The 17,211-nt window shown below is 42.3% G+C and overlaps 1 protein-coding gene across 6 annotated transcripts in view; it reads right to left on the bottom strand.

The window, feature by feature from the left end:
* Positions 1 to 17,211, bottom strand: part of TMEM41B (transmembrane protein 41B) — a 34,223-nt gene that overhangs the window by 5,066 nt on the left and 11,946 nt on the right. For 2 of the 6 annotated variants that reach the window (XR_008510923.1, XM_054523689.1), the window contains exons 2-7: positions 15,250 to 15,372; positions 14,840 to 14,957; positions 10,546 to 10,674; positions 2,721 to 2,814; positions 1,978 to 2,082; positions 728 to 866 (exon numbers count right to left, since the gene is read on the bottom strand). Coding sequence is in view for 4 of the 6 variants with exons in the window: in XM_054523689.1 (XP_054379664.1) it covers positions 728 to 866; positions 1,978 to 2,082; positions 2,721 to 2,814; positions 10,546 to 10,674; positions 14,840 to 14,957; positions 15,250 to 15,372 (708 nt within the window). In the remaining 2 variants the exon portion in view is untranslated. 6 annotated transcript variants of the gene reach the window in all.

Raw genomic sequence — 17,211 nt, 5'->3', positions numbered from 1 at the left:
CTACTGAAAATTCAAGTTCAACATTTTAATACTTGATTTGAAAACAAAGGAGCTATTTTGCCAAAGCAACATCTACAAAAAAAAAAAAAAAAAAAAAAAAAAAAAGGGCTGGGTGTGGTGGCTCACGCCTGTAAACCCCACACTTTGGGAGGCTGAGGTAGGCAGACCATGAGGTCAGGAATTCGGGACCAGCCTGGCCAACATGGTGAAACCCCATTTCTACTAATAATACAAAAATTAGCCAGACATGGTGGCGTGTGCCTGTAGTACCAGCATCCTGGGAGGCTGAGGCAGAAGAATCGCTTCAACCCGGGAGGGGGAGGTTGCCGTGAGCCGAGATCATGCCACTGTACTCCAGCCTGGGCGACAGATCGAGCCTCAGGGAAGGGGAAGGGACATAGGAGAAAATTGCTCAAAAAAGGCAATTTGATTTCTTTTCCTCTCCACTTAGAGGGACTGGAAGTTATAGGTCCTGCTTAACCCTATATCATTAAAACGATATACAGTAGAAAGTGCTCTTCTTTAAAGAGGCGACACAAAAATAACCTAAATCAACACAATTCAACAAACACTTCTGAGCATCTATTTATACAGCCAGGCTTTGTGCCCAAGAATTCTAGATGGTGCTGGCATAATCTGCAGAGAGCATGCATGTAATCTAGCTCAGCTGGACATTGTTAGATATGTACACAGTGAGCTCATACACAGCAAGAACCAGAGGGCTTACCTAGAAAAGTACCAATAAAAAAAACTTTCAATGGCACGTTTATCACAGGAGATGTGATATTAATAAACCAATTAGGCAGAAATGGTGTTATTCTCAAAAATATAATGTAGTTAATGAGATGTTCTCTATGACGTTCAACCTGTCATAAGAAAGAAAAGAATTAGCATCAGATGAGAACAACTTCAAAATAAGTTGCTTAATATAAACACCTTATTTCAAATTCTCATTCCTGATACTTCAGAGTATACCCAATAGAAATGATCAGGCTGGCATGGTGGTTCATGCCTGTAATCCCAGAACTTTGGGAGGCCGAGGTGGGCGGATCACCTAAGGTCAGGAGTCCGAGAACAGCCTGGCTAACATGGTGAAACCCGTTTCTACTAAAAATACAAAAAACTAGCCAGGCGTGGTGGCATGTACCTGAAATCCTAGCTACTTGGGAGGCTAAGGCAGGAGAATCGCTTGAACCCAGGAGGCAGAGGTTGCAGTGAGCCAAGATCACGCCATTGCACTTCAGCTTGGGCAACAAGAACGAAACTCTGACTCAAAAATGAAAAGAAAAGAAATGATCAAAAAAGGCCAGTGGTGACTCATGCCTGTAATCCCAGGACTTTGGGAGGCTGAGGCAGGTGGGCCACCTGAGGTCTGGAGCTTGAAACCAGCCTGGCCAACATGGTAAAACCCTGTCTCTACTAAAAATACAAAAAATTAGCCAGGCGTGGTGGCATGTACCTATAATCCCAGCTACTCGGGAGGCTGAGGCAGGCAGAATTGCTTGAACCCAGGAGGTAGAGGTTGCAGTGAGCCGAGGTCATGCCACTGCACTCCAGCCTGGGTGACAGAGTAAGACTCCGTCTCAAAAAAAAGAAAAGAAAAAAATGCACTGGGAGTTGGCTGATACAAGTTTCGATAACACATGCACACAATACTGCATTAACATAAAACGGATAGGTATCTAATTATGTGGATGCCTTTATATTGACACTCTGACTTCTCTGCTGATTAAATTTACTAAGATAAAGAATTAAAATTACCATCACAGGTCTGAAACATTTGTATTTGAAATTATTAACATTCATATTTGCCTACCACCTATTTTTATTTGGTCAGAAGATAATTCTTATTACTTGAGTTAACTTAGGAATTAATTTATGTTGGGTTAATACATGTAGTTAATTCATGTAGGGACTAAACACAGACCTTCCAATTAATAAAGAGTTACATCAAATAATTTAAAAATACATGTTTACCTGCTGTGACCATTTTACTGCTTTCTCTGTTAGGTATTTGTATACTACTGGTCTCCCAACTAAATAGGAAAGCATATAACAGAAAGAGGCACCAAGTCCAGAACACTGGAAAACGAAAGAAACCATAAGCATTTTGTATTTTTCCATCTTACACACATTGATTTATTCACCTGAGTAAAAGCTCAATTAATTTACTTCTTTCGGAGGTGGGGAGGGTACTCTGCATGACATCTCTTGTGCAGAGATGATCTAGTACTTTCTCAGACCAAAATGTACCTCAAATGAGATCAGCTAAAACAAACTGGCACTTGTGATTATACCTAGTGACTATATCCAAATAATTAATGCTAGGCTTTAGCCTAAGAATAAAATTTCAGGAGCCAATTTCCACCCCCCCCACCCCCCCAGACCCCCCAGTTCCTAAGCTTGAAAACACCACCTCTGGCCCTGGGACTTAACTCATTGTGCTCACCAACACTCCTTGGACTGTTGCAGTTACAAAATCCAATAGGAAAGAAAAGCTAAAACATAGCTTATAAATGCAACTAAGTCTATAATTGGTCTGTTCTGGGGGAAAAACATTATAACACCTCCTTGTGGAGGGACTTTAACATTAATTCCTCTTCAACTAATGAGTTTATGCTTACATAGACTAGTGGGATTAAAGTATCATCATCATCCTCATCATTCTATTGTTTTTGTTTTTTTTTTTCAGTCTCCCAATTTTATTTTTTCATACTTACCAAACAAACAAGAAATAAGGCTAGTGGAAAGGGATAAAGAAACCCTGAGAGTATACTGAGAAATATAGAGCCTGGAATAGCAAATGTTTGCAAGCTGGTAACTTTTAAGTTAAGGATTAGAACATAATTAAGTAGAATTTTAAAAGACAAATGTAACATTTCAGGAAAAAAGTATAAATACAAAAATTATCATATAATGAGATTATATCCAAAGGTTTAGCTTCTAAGTTGACCATTTACTAAACAGTATCATAAATACTAGTAAGTGTGTGCTACTAAAAGGTTTCCAAGACAAAAATCCATACGTTCTAGATAGAGAGAAACCAGGCACTTTGGGGGAGAAACAAAAGAAAAAAGAAAAGGTCTTCCGTAATCTTTTAGTGCTTCTCTAATACATTTTATTTTACTCCCAAATGGTTTCAGGGAAATCATGTACATACAATTATTTCTAATTTTACTATGAGGGTTTACCTAAATTCACTACTCATTTTAAAGGAACAGGAACTAGAAGAGAATAAAAGAAAATAACAAAAATAAGAATAGAAATTACAAAATATAGTAAAAGTCACAAATCTTATTTGAGAAGGGGTCTTGCTTTGTCACCCAGGCTGGAACGCAGTGGCACACTCATGGTTCACTGCAGCCTCAAATGCCCAAGCTCAAGCAATTGTGCCACTTCAGCCTCGCAAGTAGCTGGGATCACAGACGTGTCACCACACCAATTTTTATTATTTGTAGAGATGAGGTCTGGCTGAGTTGCCCAGGCTAGTCTTGAACTCGTGGGCTCAAACGATCCTCCCACATTGGACTCCCGAAGTGTTGAGGTTACAGATATGAGCGACTACACCCGGGCCACAAATCTTGTTTTCAAAATAGAATTTTTTTTTACTTTCCTGTCGTTCCCAGTTTGGATCTGAACCTTTTTCCCCTCTAATACGATTTACTCACAAGTCAAAGTGAATTCCCTCAACATCTCTCCATCTATCTTCACTCATTAACTATTCCTTTTTCTCTAGTTCCCATTTTACTCATGTTCTCATTTCAATCTACTCCTCCTTCCTCCTGGGCTTTTTCACCTTCAACTCTGTTCTCTTTCATAGGATGCCTCCTCTAGAAAACTACTCAGTTGCCTATAACTTAAAAAACAACCTCAACCAGGGTATCCTATCCAGCTACTGCTCATCTTCACTTCCTCAGAGGAGATTCTCTCCTTGTTCCCTGTGACCTGCTTTACTATTCCACTATGCTATTGAAACTTCCTCATACTCAATAATAACTTTTTCTCAATAGTCACCTTTCAGTGATCCTCGCATAGCATTAGAATTCATCCTGCATGGAACATGGCTTCAGTGAACTGTACTTTTTCTTCTACATTACAGGTAATTTCTTCTCTACATTTTTCTCTTTGCCCTCAAATCTGAAATTTCTCTAACATTCTGTTAGCCACATAATCCCTTTTCTTTGATAAATTTGGCAATTTCCATGGCTTCAAGTATCAACCACATATAGTCCTAAAAACTCGAAATTCTCTTTGGTTCATCAGCCTCAAATTTTCCACCTGTCTCCTACATGTCTCCATCAAAAACAAAACACACACACACACACACACACACACACACACACACTTTTTGGGTTAAGACTGTACTATATGGGCCAGGTGGGGTGGCGCATGCCTGTAATTCCAGCACTTAGGGAGTCCGAGGCAGGTGGATCACAAAGTCAGGAGATTGAGACCATCCTGGCCAACATGGTGAAACCCTGTCTCTACTAAAATACAAAAAATTAGCCGGGCGTGGTGGTGGGCGCCTGTAGTCCCAGCTACTCGGGAAGCTGAGGCAGGGGAATCGCTTGAACCCGGAAGGCAGGAGATTGCAGTGAGCCGAGATCTCGCCGCTGCATGCCAGCCTGGCAACAGAGCGAGACTCCATCTCAAAAACAAAACAAAACAAAACATCATATTATGGATAGTTTCACACATATATAAATGTAGAAATACTCAATGTAAATGACAAGTTGATGGGTGCAGCAAACCAACGTGGCACACGTATACCTATGTAACAAACCTGCACGCTGTGCACATGTACCCCAGAACTTAAAGTATAATAATTTAAAAAAAAAAGAAAGCAAGACTCCAAAGGATGAAAGGAGAGGAGATAAATGGAAATTTTCCCTTGAGGAAATTGAGAGAAGCAGAAATAAATGAGGACAAGTTCCAGGGAAGTATTTTGTTGTTTTTGTTGTTACTGTTCAATGCAACTGTATTTTTTCTTTCCCCAAAATTTGGTGCAATTCCTACTTCTCTGAAAAGGAAACCTAAAATTACAGCTGAAATTGGGGGAAAAAAAAACGAAGTAGAGAAACTAGTGTTATGATGCCCTATATTAACATAGTTCAGGCTGGGCACGGTGGCTCCCACCTGTAATCCCAATACTTTAGGCAGCTGAGGGTGGATCATTTGAGACTAGGCGTTGAAGAACAGCCTGGCCAACATGATGAAACCCTGTCTTTAATAAAAATACAAAAATTGGCCAGGCACACTGGCTCATGCCTGTAATGCCAGGTACTCAGGAGACTGGGATACAAGAATCCCTTAAACCCAGAGAGCAGAAGTTGTAGTGAGCCAAGATCATGCCACTGACCTCTGGCCTGGGAAACAGAGTGAGACTCTGTTTCAAAAAAAAAATAAAAATAAAAATAAGGCTGGGTGCGGTGGCTCATACCTGTAATCCCAACACTTTGGGAGGCCAAGGCAGGTGGATCATGAGGTCAGGAGTTCGAGACCAGCCTGCCCAGCATAGTGAAACCACGTCTCTACTAAAAATACAAAAATTAGCTGGGCGTGGTGGTGCATGCCTGTAGTCCCAGCTACTTGGGAGGTTGAGGCAGGAGAATCGCTTGAACCCAGGAGGCAGAGGTTGTGGTAAGCCGAGATTGTGCCATTGCACTCCAGCCTGGGTAACAGAGTGAGACTCCATCTCATAAATAAATAAACAAAGACCAGGTGCAGTGGCTTATGCCTGTAATCCCAGCACTTTGGGAGGCCGAGGCGGGTGGGTCACCTGAGGTCAGGAGTTTCAGACCAGACGACCAATATGGTAAAACGCCGTCTCTCCTAAAAATACAAAAATTAGGCCGGGCACGGTGGCTCACGCCTGTAATCCCAGCACTTCGGGAGGCTGAGGCGGGCGGATCACGAGGTCAGGAGATCGAGACCATCCTGGCTAACACGGTGAAACCCCATCTCCACCAAAAAAATAAAAAAAATTAGCTGGGCATGGTGGCGGGCATCTGTAGTCCCAGCTACTCGGGAGGCTGAGGCAGGAGAATGGCATGAACCCAGGAGGCGGCGCTTGCAGTGAGCCAAGATCACGCCACTGTACTCCAGTCTGGGTGACAGAGCAAGACTCCGTCTCAAAAAAAAAAAAAAAAATTAGCCAGGCATGGTGGCATGTGCCTATAGTCCCAGCTGCTCGGGAGGCTGAGACAGGAGAATCACTTGAGCACAGGAAGCAGAGGTTGTAGCGAGCCCAGATCGCGCCACTGCACTCCAACCTGGGCAACAAGAGCGAGACTCTGTCTCAAAAAATAAATAAATCAATAAAATAAATAAAAATTAAAACACCACATTTTTCAATGTCCGAATATTTTAATATCATTAAAATAATTCCTTTTCTGCCAGGCGCAGTGGCTTACACCTGTAATCCCAGCACTTTGGGAGGCTGAGGCAGGTGGATCACGAGGTCAGGAGTTCAAAGAATACAAAAAATTAGCTGTGCGCAGTGGCAGGTGCCTGTAATCTCAGCTACTCCGGAAGCTGAAGCAGGAGAATTGCTTGAACTTGGGCAGCGGAGGTTGCAGTGGGCCGAGATCGCGTCGCTGCACTCCAGCCTGGGAAACACAGTGAGACGCCGTCTCAAAAAATAATAATAATAATAAAAATAAATTCTTTTTTTGTTTGAGACTGAGTCTCGTTCTGTCGCCAGGCTGGAGTGCAGTGGCATGATCTCGGCTCACTGCAACCCCTGCCTCCCAGGTTCAAGCGATTCTCCTGCCTCAGCCTCCCTAGTAGCTCGGATTATAAGCGTGCGCCATCGCGCCCAGCTAATTTTATTTTTAGTACAGACAGGTTTCACCATGTTGGCCAGGATAGTCTCTATCTCCCGACCTCGTGATCCACCCCGCTTGGCCTCCCAAAGTGCTGGGATTACAGGTGTGGCCACCATGCCCAGCCAATTCCTTTTTTTTTCCTTTCGTTTTTGAGGTAGGAGTCTCGCTCTGTCGCCCAGGCTGGAGGGCAGTGGCGTGATCTCAGCTCACTGCAATCTCCGCATCCCGGGTTCAAGCAATTCTCTGCCTCAGCCTCCCGAGTAGTTGGGATCACAGGCACCTGCCACCACAACTGGCTAATTTTTGTATTTTTAGTAGAGACAGGGTTTCACCATCTTGGTCAGGTTGGTCTTGAACTCCCGACCTCGTGATCCACCTGCCTCCGCCTCCCAAAGTACTGGGATTATAGGTGTGAGCCACCGTGCCTGGCCTCCTTTTCTTTTTAACATAAATATAATACCATTGTCAGACTTCAAGAAATTAACTATAATTCCTTATTGTCCTAAAGACTAGTCTGATCAGAATCTAAAAATCCACACAAAGTATTTGCTCAAAGGATCACTTAAGCATAAGGTCTTTATTTATTTTTTCTTTCTTTCAATTTACTGAAGAAACCAGATCATTTGTAGAATTTACCATTTACTGATTTTTGCCTATTGGATACTTAGGGTAGTTTATGTTCTATCCTTTATCTTATACTAGTAGTCAAAACTATGCTTACTTTTGCATGGGAATGTGACTTGAGCTTAACTTTGTTTAGATTTCTCTTCTCTTACACTGAAAAATCTTGGTTCTCAATAACACCAACATAGTTGCCTATTTGTGCTTTATATACTATGAAACATATTTTAAAGTAAATGTATAAAATATATACTATGCATTAGTATTAATAATCTAAAACGTTTCCACATATTTAAATATTTTACAACATTATTACTAACGATATGATTATTAAAAACAGTTTTAAGATTTTTGGCTAGGCCTGGTGACTCACGCCTGTAATCTCAGCACCTTGGGAGGCTGAGGTGGGAGGATCACTTGAGCCCAGGAGTTCCAGTTCGAGACCAGCCTGGGCAACATGATGAAATCCCATCGCTACAAAAAAATACATGAAGAGACGGGATTTCTTCATGTTGGTCATGCTGGTCTTGAACTCCCATCCTCAGGTGATTAGCCTACCTCGGTCTCCCAAAGTGCTGGGATTACAGGTGTGAGCCACCACACCCGGCCCTGATAATACTATTCTTAATTTTTGAGGAACTGCCATACTATTTTCCATAGTAGCTGCATCATTTTGCATTCCCACCAACAGTGCTCAAGGGTTCCAATTTCTCCACATCCTTGCCAACACTTGTTATTTTGTTTCATAGTAGCCATCCTAATGAGTGTGAGGTTGCTTTTGATTCTTAAGCTTCCTGCTATTCTCTTTTTTCATTTTGATTTTGTAATTATGTAAAACATTTACTTGGTTCTAAAGTCAAACCTATGCTAAGAAAAGTTTCAGTCCTACCATTTTCTCTCTCTCCTTACAGGTAAACATTTTTACTGGTTTATTTATTTGAGATACAGTCTCACTCTGTTACCTAGGCTGGAGTGCAGAGGCTAAATGCTTCGCTGTAGCCTCAACCTCCCTGGGCTCAGGTGATCTTCCCACCTCAGCCTCCCAAGTAGCTAGGACTACAGGCATGTACCAAGACACCCGGCTAATTTTTGTATTTCTCGTAGAAACAGGGTCTAGCTACATTGCCCAAGCCAGTCTCAAACCGCTGGCCTCAAGCAATCCTCCTACTTAAGCCTCCCAAAGTGCTGGGATTACAGGAATGAGCCACTACACTCGGCCAGTTAGTTTTTTTAGAAAAATATAAGATACTTATGTATATGAGTGTACTCATATTATCCCCTTCTTAGATAAAACACAGCATATCTGTTTACTATTTTGCCCTTTGTTCTTTCACTTATCTGTATATTGTGAGTTAATACCTCAACAACATATGGATACTTCTGATTCTTTTTATTTTTGTTATTTTTATTTTTTGGGGATGGAATCTTGCTCTGTCACCAAGGCCGGAGTGCAGTGGCATGATCTCGGCTCACTGCAACCTCCACCTCCTGGGTTTGGGTGATCCTCCTGCCTCAGCCTCCTGAGTAGTTGGGATTACAGTCGCGCATCACCACGCGCAGCTAATTTTTGTATTTTTAGTAGAGATGGCGTTTCACTATGTTGGCCAGGCTGGTCTGAACTCCTGACCTCACGTGATTCACCCGCCTCGGCCTCCCAAAGTGCTGGTATTACAGGCATGAGCCACCATACCTGGCTACTTCTGATTCTTCTTAAATAGCTATATAATATCCCAGTGTTGTCAGTCGTGGCGGCTCATGACTGAAATCCCAGCACTTTGGGAGGCTGAGGAGCTCAGGAGTTCAACACCAGCCCAGACAACATAGAAAAACCTGGCTTCTACAAAAAAATCAAAAAATTAACTGGCTGTGCCTGTGGTTCCAGCTACTCGGGAGGCTGAGGTGGGAGGATCACTTGAGCCCAGGAGGCTGAGGCTGCAGTGAGCCATGATCATGCCACTGCACTCCAGCCTGGGTGACAGGGGGAGAACCTGTCTCAAAAAAAAAAAAAAAAAAAAAAAAAAAAGCCAGGCGCAGTGGCTCTCACCTGTAATCCCAGCACTTTGGGAGGCTGAGATAGGCAGATCATCTGAGGTCAGGGGTTCGAGACGACCCTGGCCAACATGGTGAAACCCCGTCTCTACTGAAAATACAAAAATTAGCCAAGCATGGCGACAGGCGCCTGTAATCCCAGCTACTTGGGAGGCTGAGACTGGAGAATCGCTTGAACCTAGGAGGTGGAGGTTGCAGTGACCGGAGATTGTGGCAGCCTGTGTGACAAGAGCGAAACTTCATCTCAAAAAAAAAAAAAAAAAAAAGTTGGTTTAAAAGAGATGATTACTTTTACAACATCAAGAGGTAAATTACGTCTTTCATTAACCGAGAAGATGTGGAAAACAGCTTGGATAAGAATAAAAGATATTAACAAATCAGAAATGAAAATTAAACTCTGCAATTTGCAAAATTAAGCACCCACAGCATAAGCAGTTTGAAATAAAGCTATTTTCCTGACTAGTTAAAATGTAATATACTTCTATAAAATATACATCAAAAATTGTAAAACATTCATTCCTTTGAATAAGTATCTCAAGAATTTTTACAAAAGAAACAATGCAAGAAAAAAACATGAACAAAGGAGATTCATAATACATATCTATAAAAATTAATAACAAATTATACCTCCAAACCTAAGAGAACAATTATAAAAATACTATGGTGACTAGTAATTCAAAATAATTATATAAACTAGTATCATCAGTTAATGAACACAATGATAAATCAAACCCATAAAATAAACATCTTAATAATATGCAGTAAAGGAAAATGTTTGATAAGTGAAAAAAGCAGAATACAAAAGAACTTGTAATAAATATTCAGACATATTAATTCAGAACAATTCAGACATATTAATTCAGAACAATTAGTTCAGGAAATAGGATTAAAGTGATAATTTTTTCCATTTTAATTTTTCAATTATTTAATATTGTTACACTGCAATAACAAATTTTAAAAGGAAAATAGTTATGTATAAATGAAGAGCAGATCTTTTACACTTTTTCTTGAACAAAATTAGAAAACATTTTTTCAGTTAAAAGGATACAAAATATATGTAGCAAAATAAGCTACAAGTACTTGAACATAAAACGTGTCCTTGTATTTGGATAAAACTTTTCCTAGAGCCTTGGCATCATCCATATCTCTGGGAACCTTCATATTCACTCTTTCTTCTCTAAAGAAATAAAGTGAAAAATTTTAGAACAGAATTATGCGAAGATAATATCAAAGTCAAGTTCACAACATGAAATTTTATCCAAAATGATTTGATGCCTTGATCTGTTAAGTCTAAATTAGCAATTTTTAAGTATAAAAGTTTATAATTTTTCTTTTGTTTTGAGACATGGAGTCTTGCTCTGTTGCCCAGGCTGCAGTGCAGTGGTGGAATCTCAGTTCACTGCAATCTCTGCGTCCCAGGTACAAACGATTCTCCTGCCTCAGCCTTCTGAGAAGCTGGGATCACAGGCGTGCACCACCATGCCCAGCTAACTTTTGTACTTTTAGTAGAGAGGGAGTTTCACCATGTTGCCAGGCTGGTCTCAAACTCCTGTGCTCAAGTAATCCTCCTGCCTCGGCCTCCCAACGTGCTGGGATTACAGGAGTGAGCCACCGCACCTGGCCTATAAATTATTATTAACTTCATTTTATTTTTATTATTTTTTTTGACAGAGTCTCACTCTGTTGCCCAGGCTGGAGTGCATTGGCATGATCTCGGCTCAGTGCAACCTCCACCTCCTGGGTTCAGCTGAGTTTCCTGCCTCAGCCTCCCAAGTAGCTGGGATTACAGGCACATCCCACCATGCCTGGCTAATTTTTGTATTTTTAGTAGACACGGGGTTTCACCACGTTGGCCAGGCTGGTCTCAAAACTCCTGACCTCAGGTGATCCACCCGCCTTGGCCTCCCAACGTGCTGGGATTACAGGAGTGAGCCACCATGCCCGGCTATAAATTATTTTTTAATGCTTTAATATAATTTCATGAGACAGGCAATTTTTTCTTTTTAATGTCTCAGCAGAATCAGAGACAGGTAATTTATATATGAAGGTTCTGGATGACGCAAACCAAGGGTTAAAGGCATTTGTTCCAACATGGAAACAAATTTTAACTTCAATATAAGAAATGAACCACTGGCCAGGCACGTGGTGGCTCACGCCTGTAATCCCAGCACTTTGGGAAGCTGAGGCAGGTAGATCGACTGATGTGAGGAGTTCGAGACCAGCCTGGCAAACATGTTGAAACCCCATCTCTATTAAAAATACAAAAATTAGCTGGGCATGGTGGTGCACGCCTGTAATCCCAGCTACTCGGGAGGCTGGGGCAGGAGAATCACTTGAACCCGGGAGGCGGAGGCTGCAGTGAGCCTCCAGCCTGGGCAAGAGTGAGACTCCGTCTCAAAAAAAAAAGAAAGAAAAAAGAACCACTGATGTTAGTATATTAAAAACATTTAACATCATTTTGGGTAATCCTGATGATAAACTAAATAATAGTTTACAATGAAAATTAAGTAAAAATGTAACAAATTCACAGTTCAAACACTTTCTTGAATATCACAGATCAAAGTCCACAAAAAACTGCCAAGTTTTCCATTACTTTTACTCTATATTTCGTACTTTGTTTGGAATTGAATGATTTCTTGCTTAGAAAAGCCTCGAATAATCACCTTTGTGTTTCATGCATATTATGATCATTTCTGGTTTTTGTCTGTTCTATAGGCAGGCTCCCATGCTCTGTCACCCAGGCTGGATGGAGTGCAATGGCACGATCATAGCTCAATATTACCTCCATCTCCTCGGTTCAAGTGATCCTCCCACCTCAGCCTACTGAGTAGCTGGGACTGCAGGCACATGCCTGCCACTATGCTCTGCTAGTTGTTTTTTTTTTTTTTTTTTTTTTTAGACAGAGTCCTGCTCTGTCACCCAGGTTGGAGTGCAGCGGCGCGATCTCGGCTCACTGCAAGCTCCGCCTCCCGGGTTCACGCCATTCTCCTTCCTCAGCCTCCCAAGGAGCTGGGACTACAGGCACCCACCACCACGCCCAGCTAATTTTTTTATTTTTAGTAGAGATGGGGTTTCTCCATGTTAGCCAGTCTGGTCTCGAACTCCTGACCTCAGGTGATCCGCCCACCTCGGCCTCCCAAAGTGCTGGGGTTACAGGCATGAGCCACCGCGCCAGGCCACTCTGCTAATTTTAAAATTTTTTATAGGCTGGGCGTGGTGGCTCAGGCCTGTAATCCCAGCACTTTGGGAGGCCAAGGTGGGTGGATCACAAGGTCAGGAGTTCAAGACCAGCCTGGGCAGCACGGTGAAACTCCATCTCTACTAAAAATACAAAAATTAGCCAGGCATGGTGACACACATCTACAGTCCCAGCTACTTGGGAGGCTGAGGCAGAAGAATCGCTTGAACTGGGAGGTGGGGGCTGCAGTGAGCCAACATCACACCACTGCACTCCAGCCAGGGCGACAGAGTGAGACTCTGTTTCAAAAAAATAAATAAATAAATGTTTTTTGTACAGATGGGGTCTCGCTATGTGACCCAGGCTGTTCTCAAACTCCTGGATTCAAGTGATCCTCCCAAAGTGCTAGGACTAAAAGCATGAGTCCTCATTTGTTTACATGATAAAAAAAATTTAACTGACCTATGGCTGGGAACAGTGGCTCACACCTGTAATCCCAGCACCCACCCTGTCTCTACAAAAAATTAAAAAACTAGCAGAGCATGGTGGTGCACGCCTGTACTCCTACCTACTCGGGAAACTGAGGTAGGGGATCGTTTCAGCCCAGGAGGTTGAGGCTGCAGTGAGCTGTAATTGTGCCACTACACTTCAGCCTGGGTAACAGAGCAAGACCCTGCCTCAAAAAAAAAAAAAAAAAGAGGTATGAGCCCCTCTTTCTCAAGTCCAATAAGATACCCAGTAAACTAAAGGTTCCTACTTATGAAATTTATAAAACGAAAAAGACTCTAGGCTGGGCACGGTGGCTCATGCCTGTAATCCCAGCACTTTGGGAGGTCAAGGTGGGCAGATCACATGAGGCCAGGAGTTCAAGACCAGCTTGGCCAAAATGGCAAAACCACATCTCTACTAAAAATACAAAAATTAGCCAGGTGTGGTGGCGCACACCTGTAATTCCAGCTACTCGGGAGACTGAGGCAGGAGAATCGCTTGAACCCAGGAGGTGGAGGTTGCAGTGAGCTGAGATGGCACCACTGCACTCTAGCCTGCGCAACAATCTCAAAACGCAGTCTCAAAAAAAAAAAAAATTGTGGGCTGGGCACAGTGGCTAACGCCTGTAATCCTAGTACTTTGGGAGGCCAAGGTGGGCAGATCACTTGAGGCCAGGAGTTTGGGACCAGCCTGGCCAACATGGTAAAACCCCATCTCTACTAAAAATACAAAAATCAGCCAGCTGTGGTGGCACACACCTATAATCCCAACTACTCAGGGGACTGAGGCACAAAAATCCTTCAACTCAGGAGAGGAGGCAGAGACCACAGTAAGCCAAAATCAATACCACTTACTCCAGCCTGGGTGACAGAGTGAAACTATCTCAAATGAAGGAAAAAAAAAAAAAAAAAAAAAAGAATTGTGAATGAAGGCAATTTGGAGAAAACATGACCTTCCTGATACTTTGAAATCACATTTCTTAGTTCTCCATTACCACATCAGGCTGGCCCTGGTTGAAAGTCTAACTACATCTTAGTAGTCCTTCATATAATCTATGATTATACCAGGGTGGTATTACTAGGGTTTAATAGCTCTGGGATATTTTGCCCTTCTAAAATATATTTCCAGGCTGGGCACAGTGGCTCAAGCCTATAATCCCAGCACTTTGGGAGGCCGAAGCAGGTGGATCACCTGAGGTCAGGAGTTCAAGACCAGCCTGGCCAACATGGTGAAACCCCGTCTCTAAAATACAAAAATTAGCTGGGTGTGGTGGCCCACCCCTATAATCCCAGCTACTCGAGACGCTGAGGCAGGAGAACTGTTTGAACCTGGGAGGCAAGGCTTACAGTGAGCTGAGATCACGCCACTGCATTCCAGCCTGGGTGACAGGGCGAGACTCTGTCTCAAAAAAAAAAAAAAGTATATATATATGTGTGTGTGTGTGTATATAAATATATTAAATACATATACACACATACACATATAGATGTATGTATTTCCACATGGGTTTTGCCGTGTTGCCCAGGCTGGTCTCGCACTCCTGGACTCAACCAATCCACCCACCTCGGCCTCCCAAAGTGTTGAGATTATAGGTGTCAGCTACTGCACTTGGCCTTAATCCACTTTCATCTTATAAATAACTATACATTTTCAGTTTATCTCTCAGTATACTTACTCACTAAGCTGAGGAAAATTTTTATATACCAAAAACATAACAAAAGCTGCAGATAAGAAAATGGACACCAATATAAGGAGTGACATTCTTGCTGATCCAGCTTCTGCCCAGGATTTTTCTGGAAGAAAAAAGAAGGTATAATTAAGATAAATATAAAAGAAGACAAGCCAGCAAGTAATTTCTGTAAATGCTTTCCTTCCAGAAAATGGTGCGTGCTTTTGCCTAAAACAATGTGACATTAAATTTAAGCACTGGGCCGGGCGCAGTGACTCACGCCTGTAATCCCAGCACTTTGGGAAGCCGAGGCAGGTAGATCACTTGAGGTTGGGAGTTCAAGACCAACCTGACCAACATGGAGAAACTCCGTCTCTACTAAAAATACAAAATTAGCTGGGTGTGGTGGTACATGCCTGTAATCCCAGCTATTCGGGAGGATGAGGCAGGAGAATCGGTTAAATTTGGGAGGTAGAGGTTGCGTTGAGTGGAGATAGAGCCATTACACTCCAGCCTGGGCAACAAGAGCAAAACTTCGTCTAAAAAAATAATAACAATAATTAATTAAATTTAAGCACTGTACAGTACTTGAAGTTTATTAACTGGATATATTACTTTGGGGGGATATATCAATTTGAGAAATATGAAAAAGCAGAACACCAGACTGTAGCATTGGCTTATTGATAAGCCAAAGGGGAAAAAAAGAACATTGTTCTAAATGCTCTAAATTTTATCACCTACTGTCAATTTCATATTTCTATACTGGGAGCTAACAGCATAGACAAAATGGCCCCTTTGGAAAAATGAGGTAATTTGGCAATTACTTCAACTGTTTTAAGAACATAAATATTCACAAAAGCAACTGGAGAAATGTTATACTTTCTCTTTATACCAAATGCATCGGAATATAAACTTGAATCTCAAACGTTTTGGGTACCTCTGCAACTCCAACAATGGGAGAATATTTGTAGTCCCTCAAAGGGTAATCTCAGTATTAGCTTAAAAAATTATATGAACAAGGCCAGGCGTGGTGGCTCACGCCTGTAATCCCAGCACTTTGGGAGGCCGAGGCGGGCAGATCATGAGGTCAGAAGATCGAGACCATCCTGGCTAACATGGTAAACCCCATCTCTACTAAAAACACAAAAAATTAGCTGGGCGTGGTGGCAGGCACCTGTAGTCCCCAGCTACTCGGGAGGCTGAGGCAAGAGAATGGTGTGAACCCTGGAGGCGGAGCTTGCAGTGCGCTGAGATCGCACCACTGCACTCCAGCCTGGACAACAGAGCGAGACTCCGTCTCAAAAAAAAAATTATATTAACAATAAAAGTATGGAATGAGATTCCGGAAGCAGTAAGCAGAAGAAAGTATGGGACTGTTTTGCCAGGAACTGGTCAATAGCGCGAAGGCCTGGACAACTTTATATCGCACTCATTGGGGAAGAAGTAGGAGTGGGTAACTCAATTTTTATTTTACCATTAACCCTTGTATACACTGATAATACTCAAGAGTATTTAAAAATATGTATACTATATGGCTGGACATGATGGCCCACGCCTGTAATCCCAGCACTTTGGGAGGCCGAGGTGGGCGGATCACAAGGTCAGGAGATCAAGACCATCCTGGCTAACATGGTGAAACTCCATCTCTACTAAAAATACAAAAAATTAGCTGGGCGTGGTGGCGGGCACCTGTAGTCCCAGCTACTTGGGAGGCTGAGGCAGGAGAATGGTGTGAACCTGGGAGGCGGAGCTTGCAGTGAGCTGAGATCGCACCACTGCACCCCAGCCTAAAAAAAATGTATACTATAATTCAGATTTATTATTCTTAGTTTCCTTAGAATGGATTCAACTATTGCACAGGTGGCTTTCAAACACGCTTTTATGAAGTATCCTAAAAGTATTGAACTGCCTATACTCTACTAATTTAGCAAATCCTTCTTCATAAAAGTTTATAAATGTGTATTAGACAGCTGTCATTGCTGCTCTGCCCCATCTCCCTTCCCTTGAATTAACACCCTTCCCCTGTCCCATAAGGGGGCCAATCTCAGTAGCCCCTATTCTAACATTCTACCCTCCCAAACCCAGAAGACTGTCTGGCCCAGGGTTGGACACCTGACCCAAGTAGTAACAAATCATTACTGGCTGACCAGATTTTCTCTTGATAATTTGAACTAAAAGAGATACTGGTTGTCAAGGGATAATGGGACTTGGAGCTAAAAGGTTAAACGGTGGAGGACACAGTAAGCCAAAGTGGTAAGCCAAAGACATGTATCAGAAAACAGGAAAGGTTGGAACAGAAACCCAGAGAAGCAGAATTGGGAAATACAGCTAAGCTACTTGCCAATTTCTAACGTTCCACTTCCCGGATGCCTAGCTCT

The sequence above is a fragment of the Pongo abelii genome, chromosome 9 (assembly GCF_028885655.2).
Source record: "Pongo abelii isolate AG06213 chromosome 9, NHGRI_mPonAbe1-v2.0_pri, whole genome shotgun sequence".
NCBI lineage: Eukaryota > Metazoa > Chordata > Mammalia > Primates > Hominidae > Pongo > Pongo abelii.
Note: the sequence above shows the minus strand (reverse complement) of the source record. Positions and strands in the feature narration are given on the sequence as shown.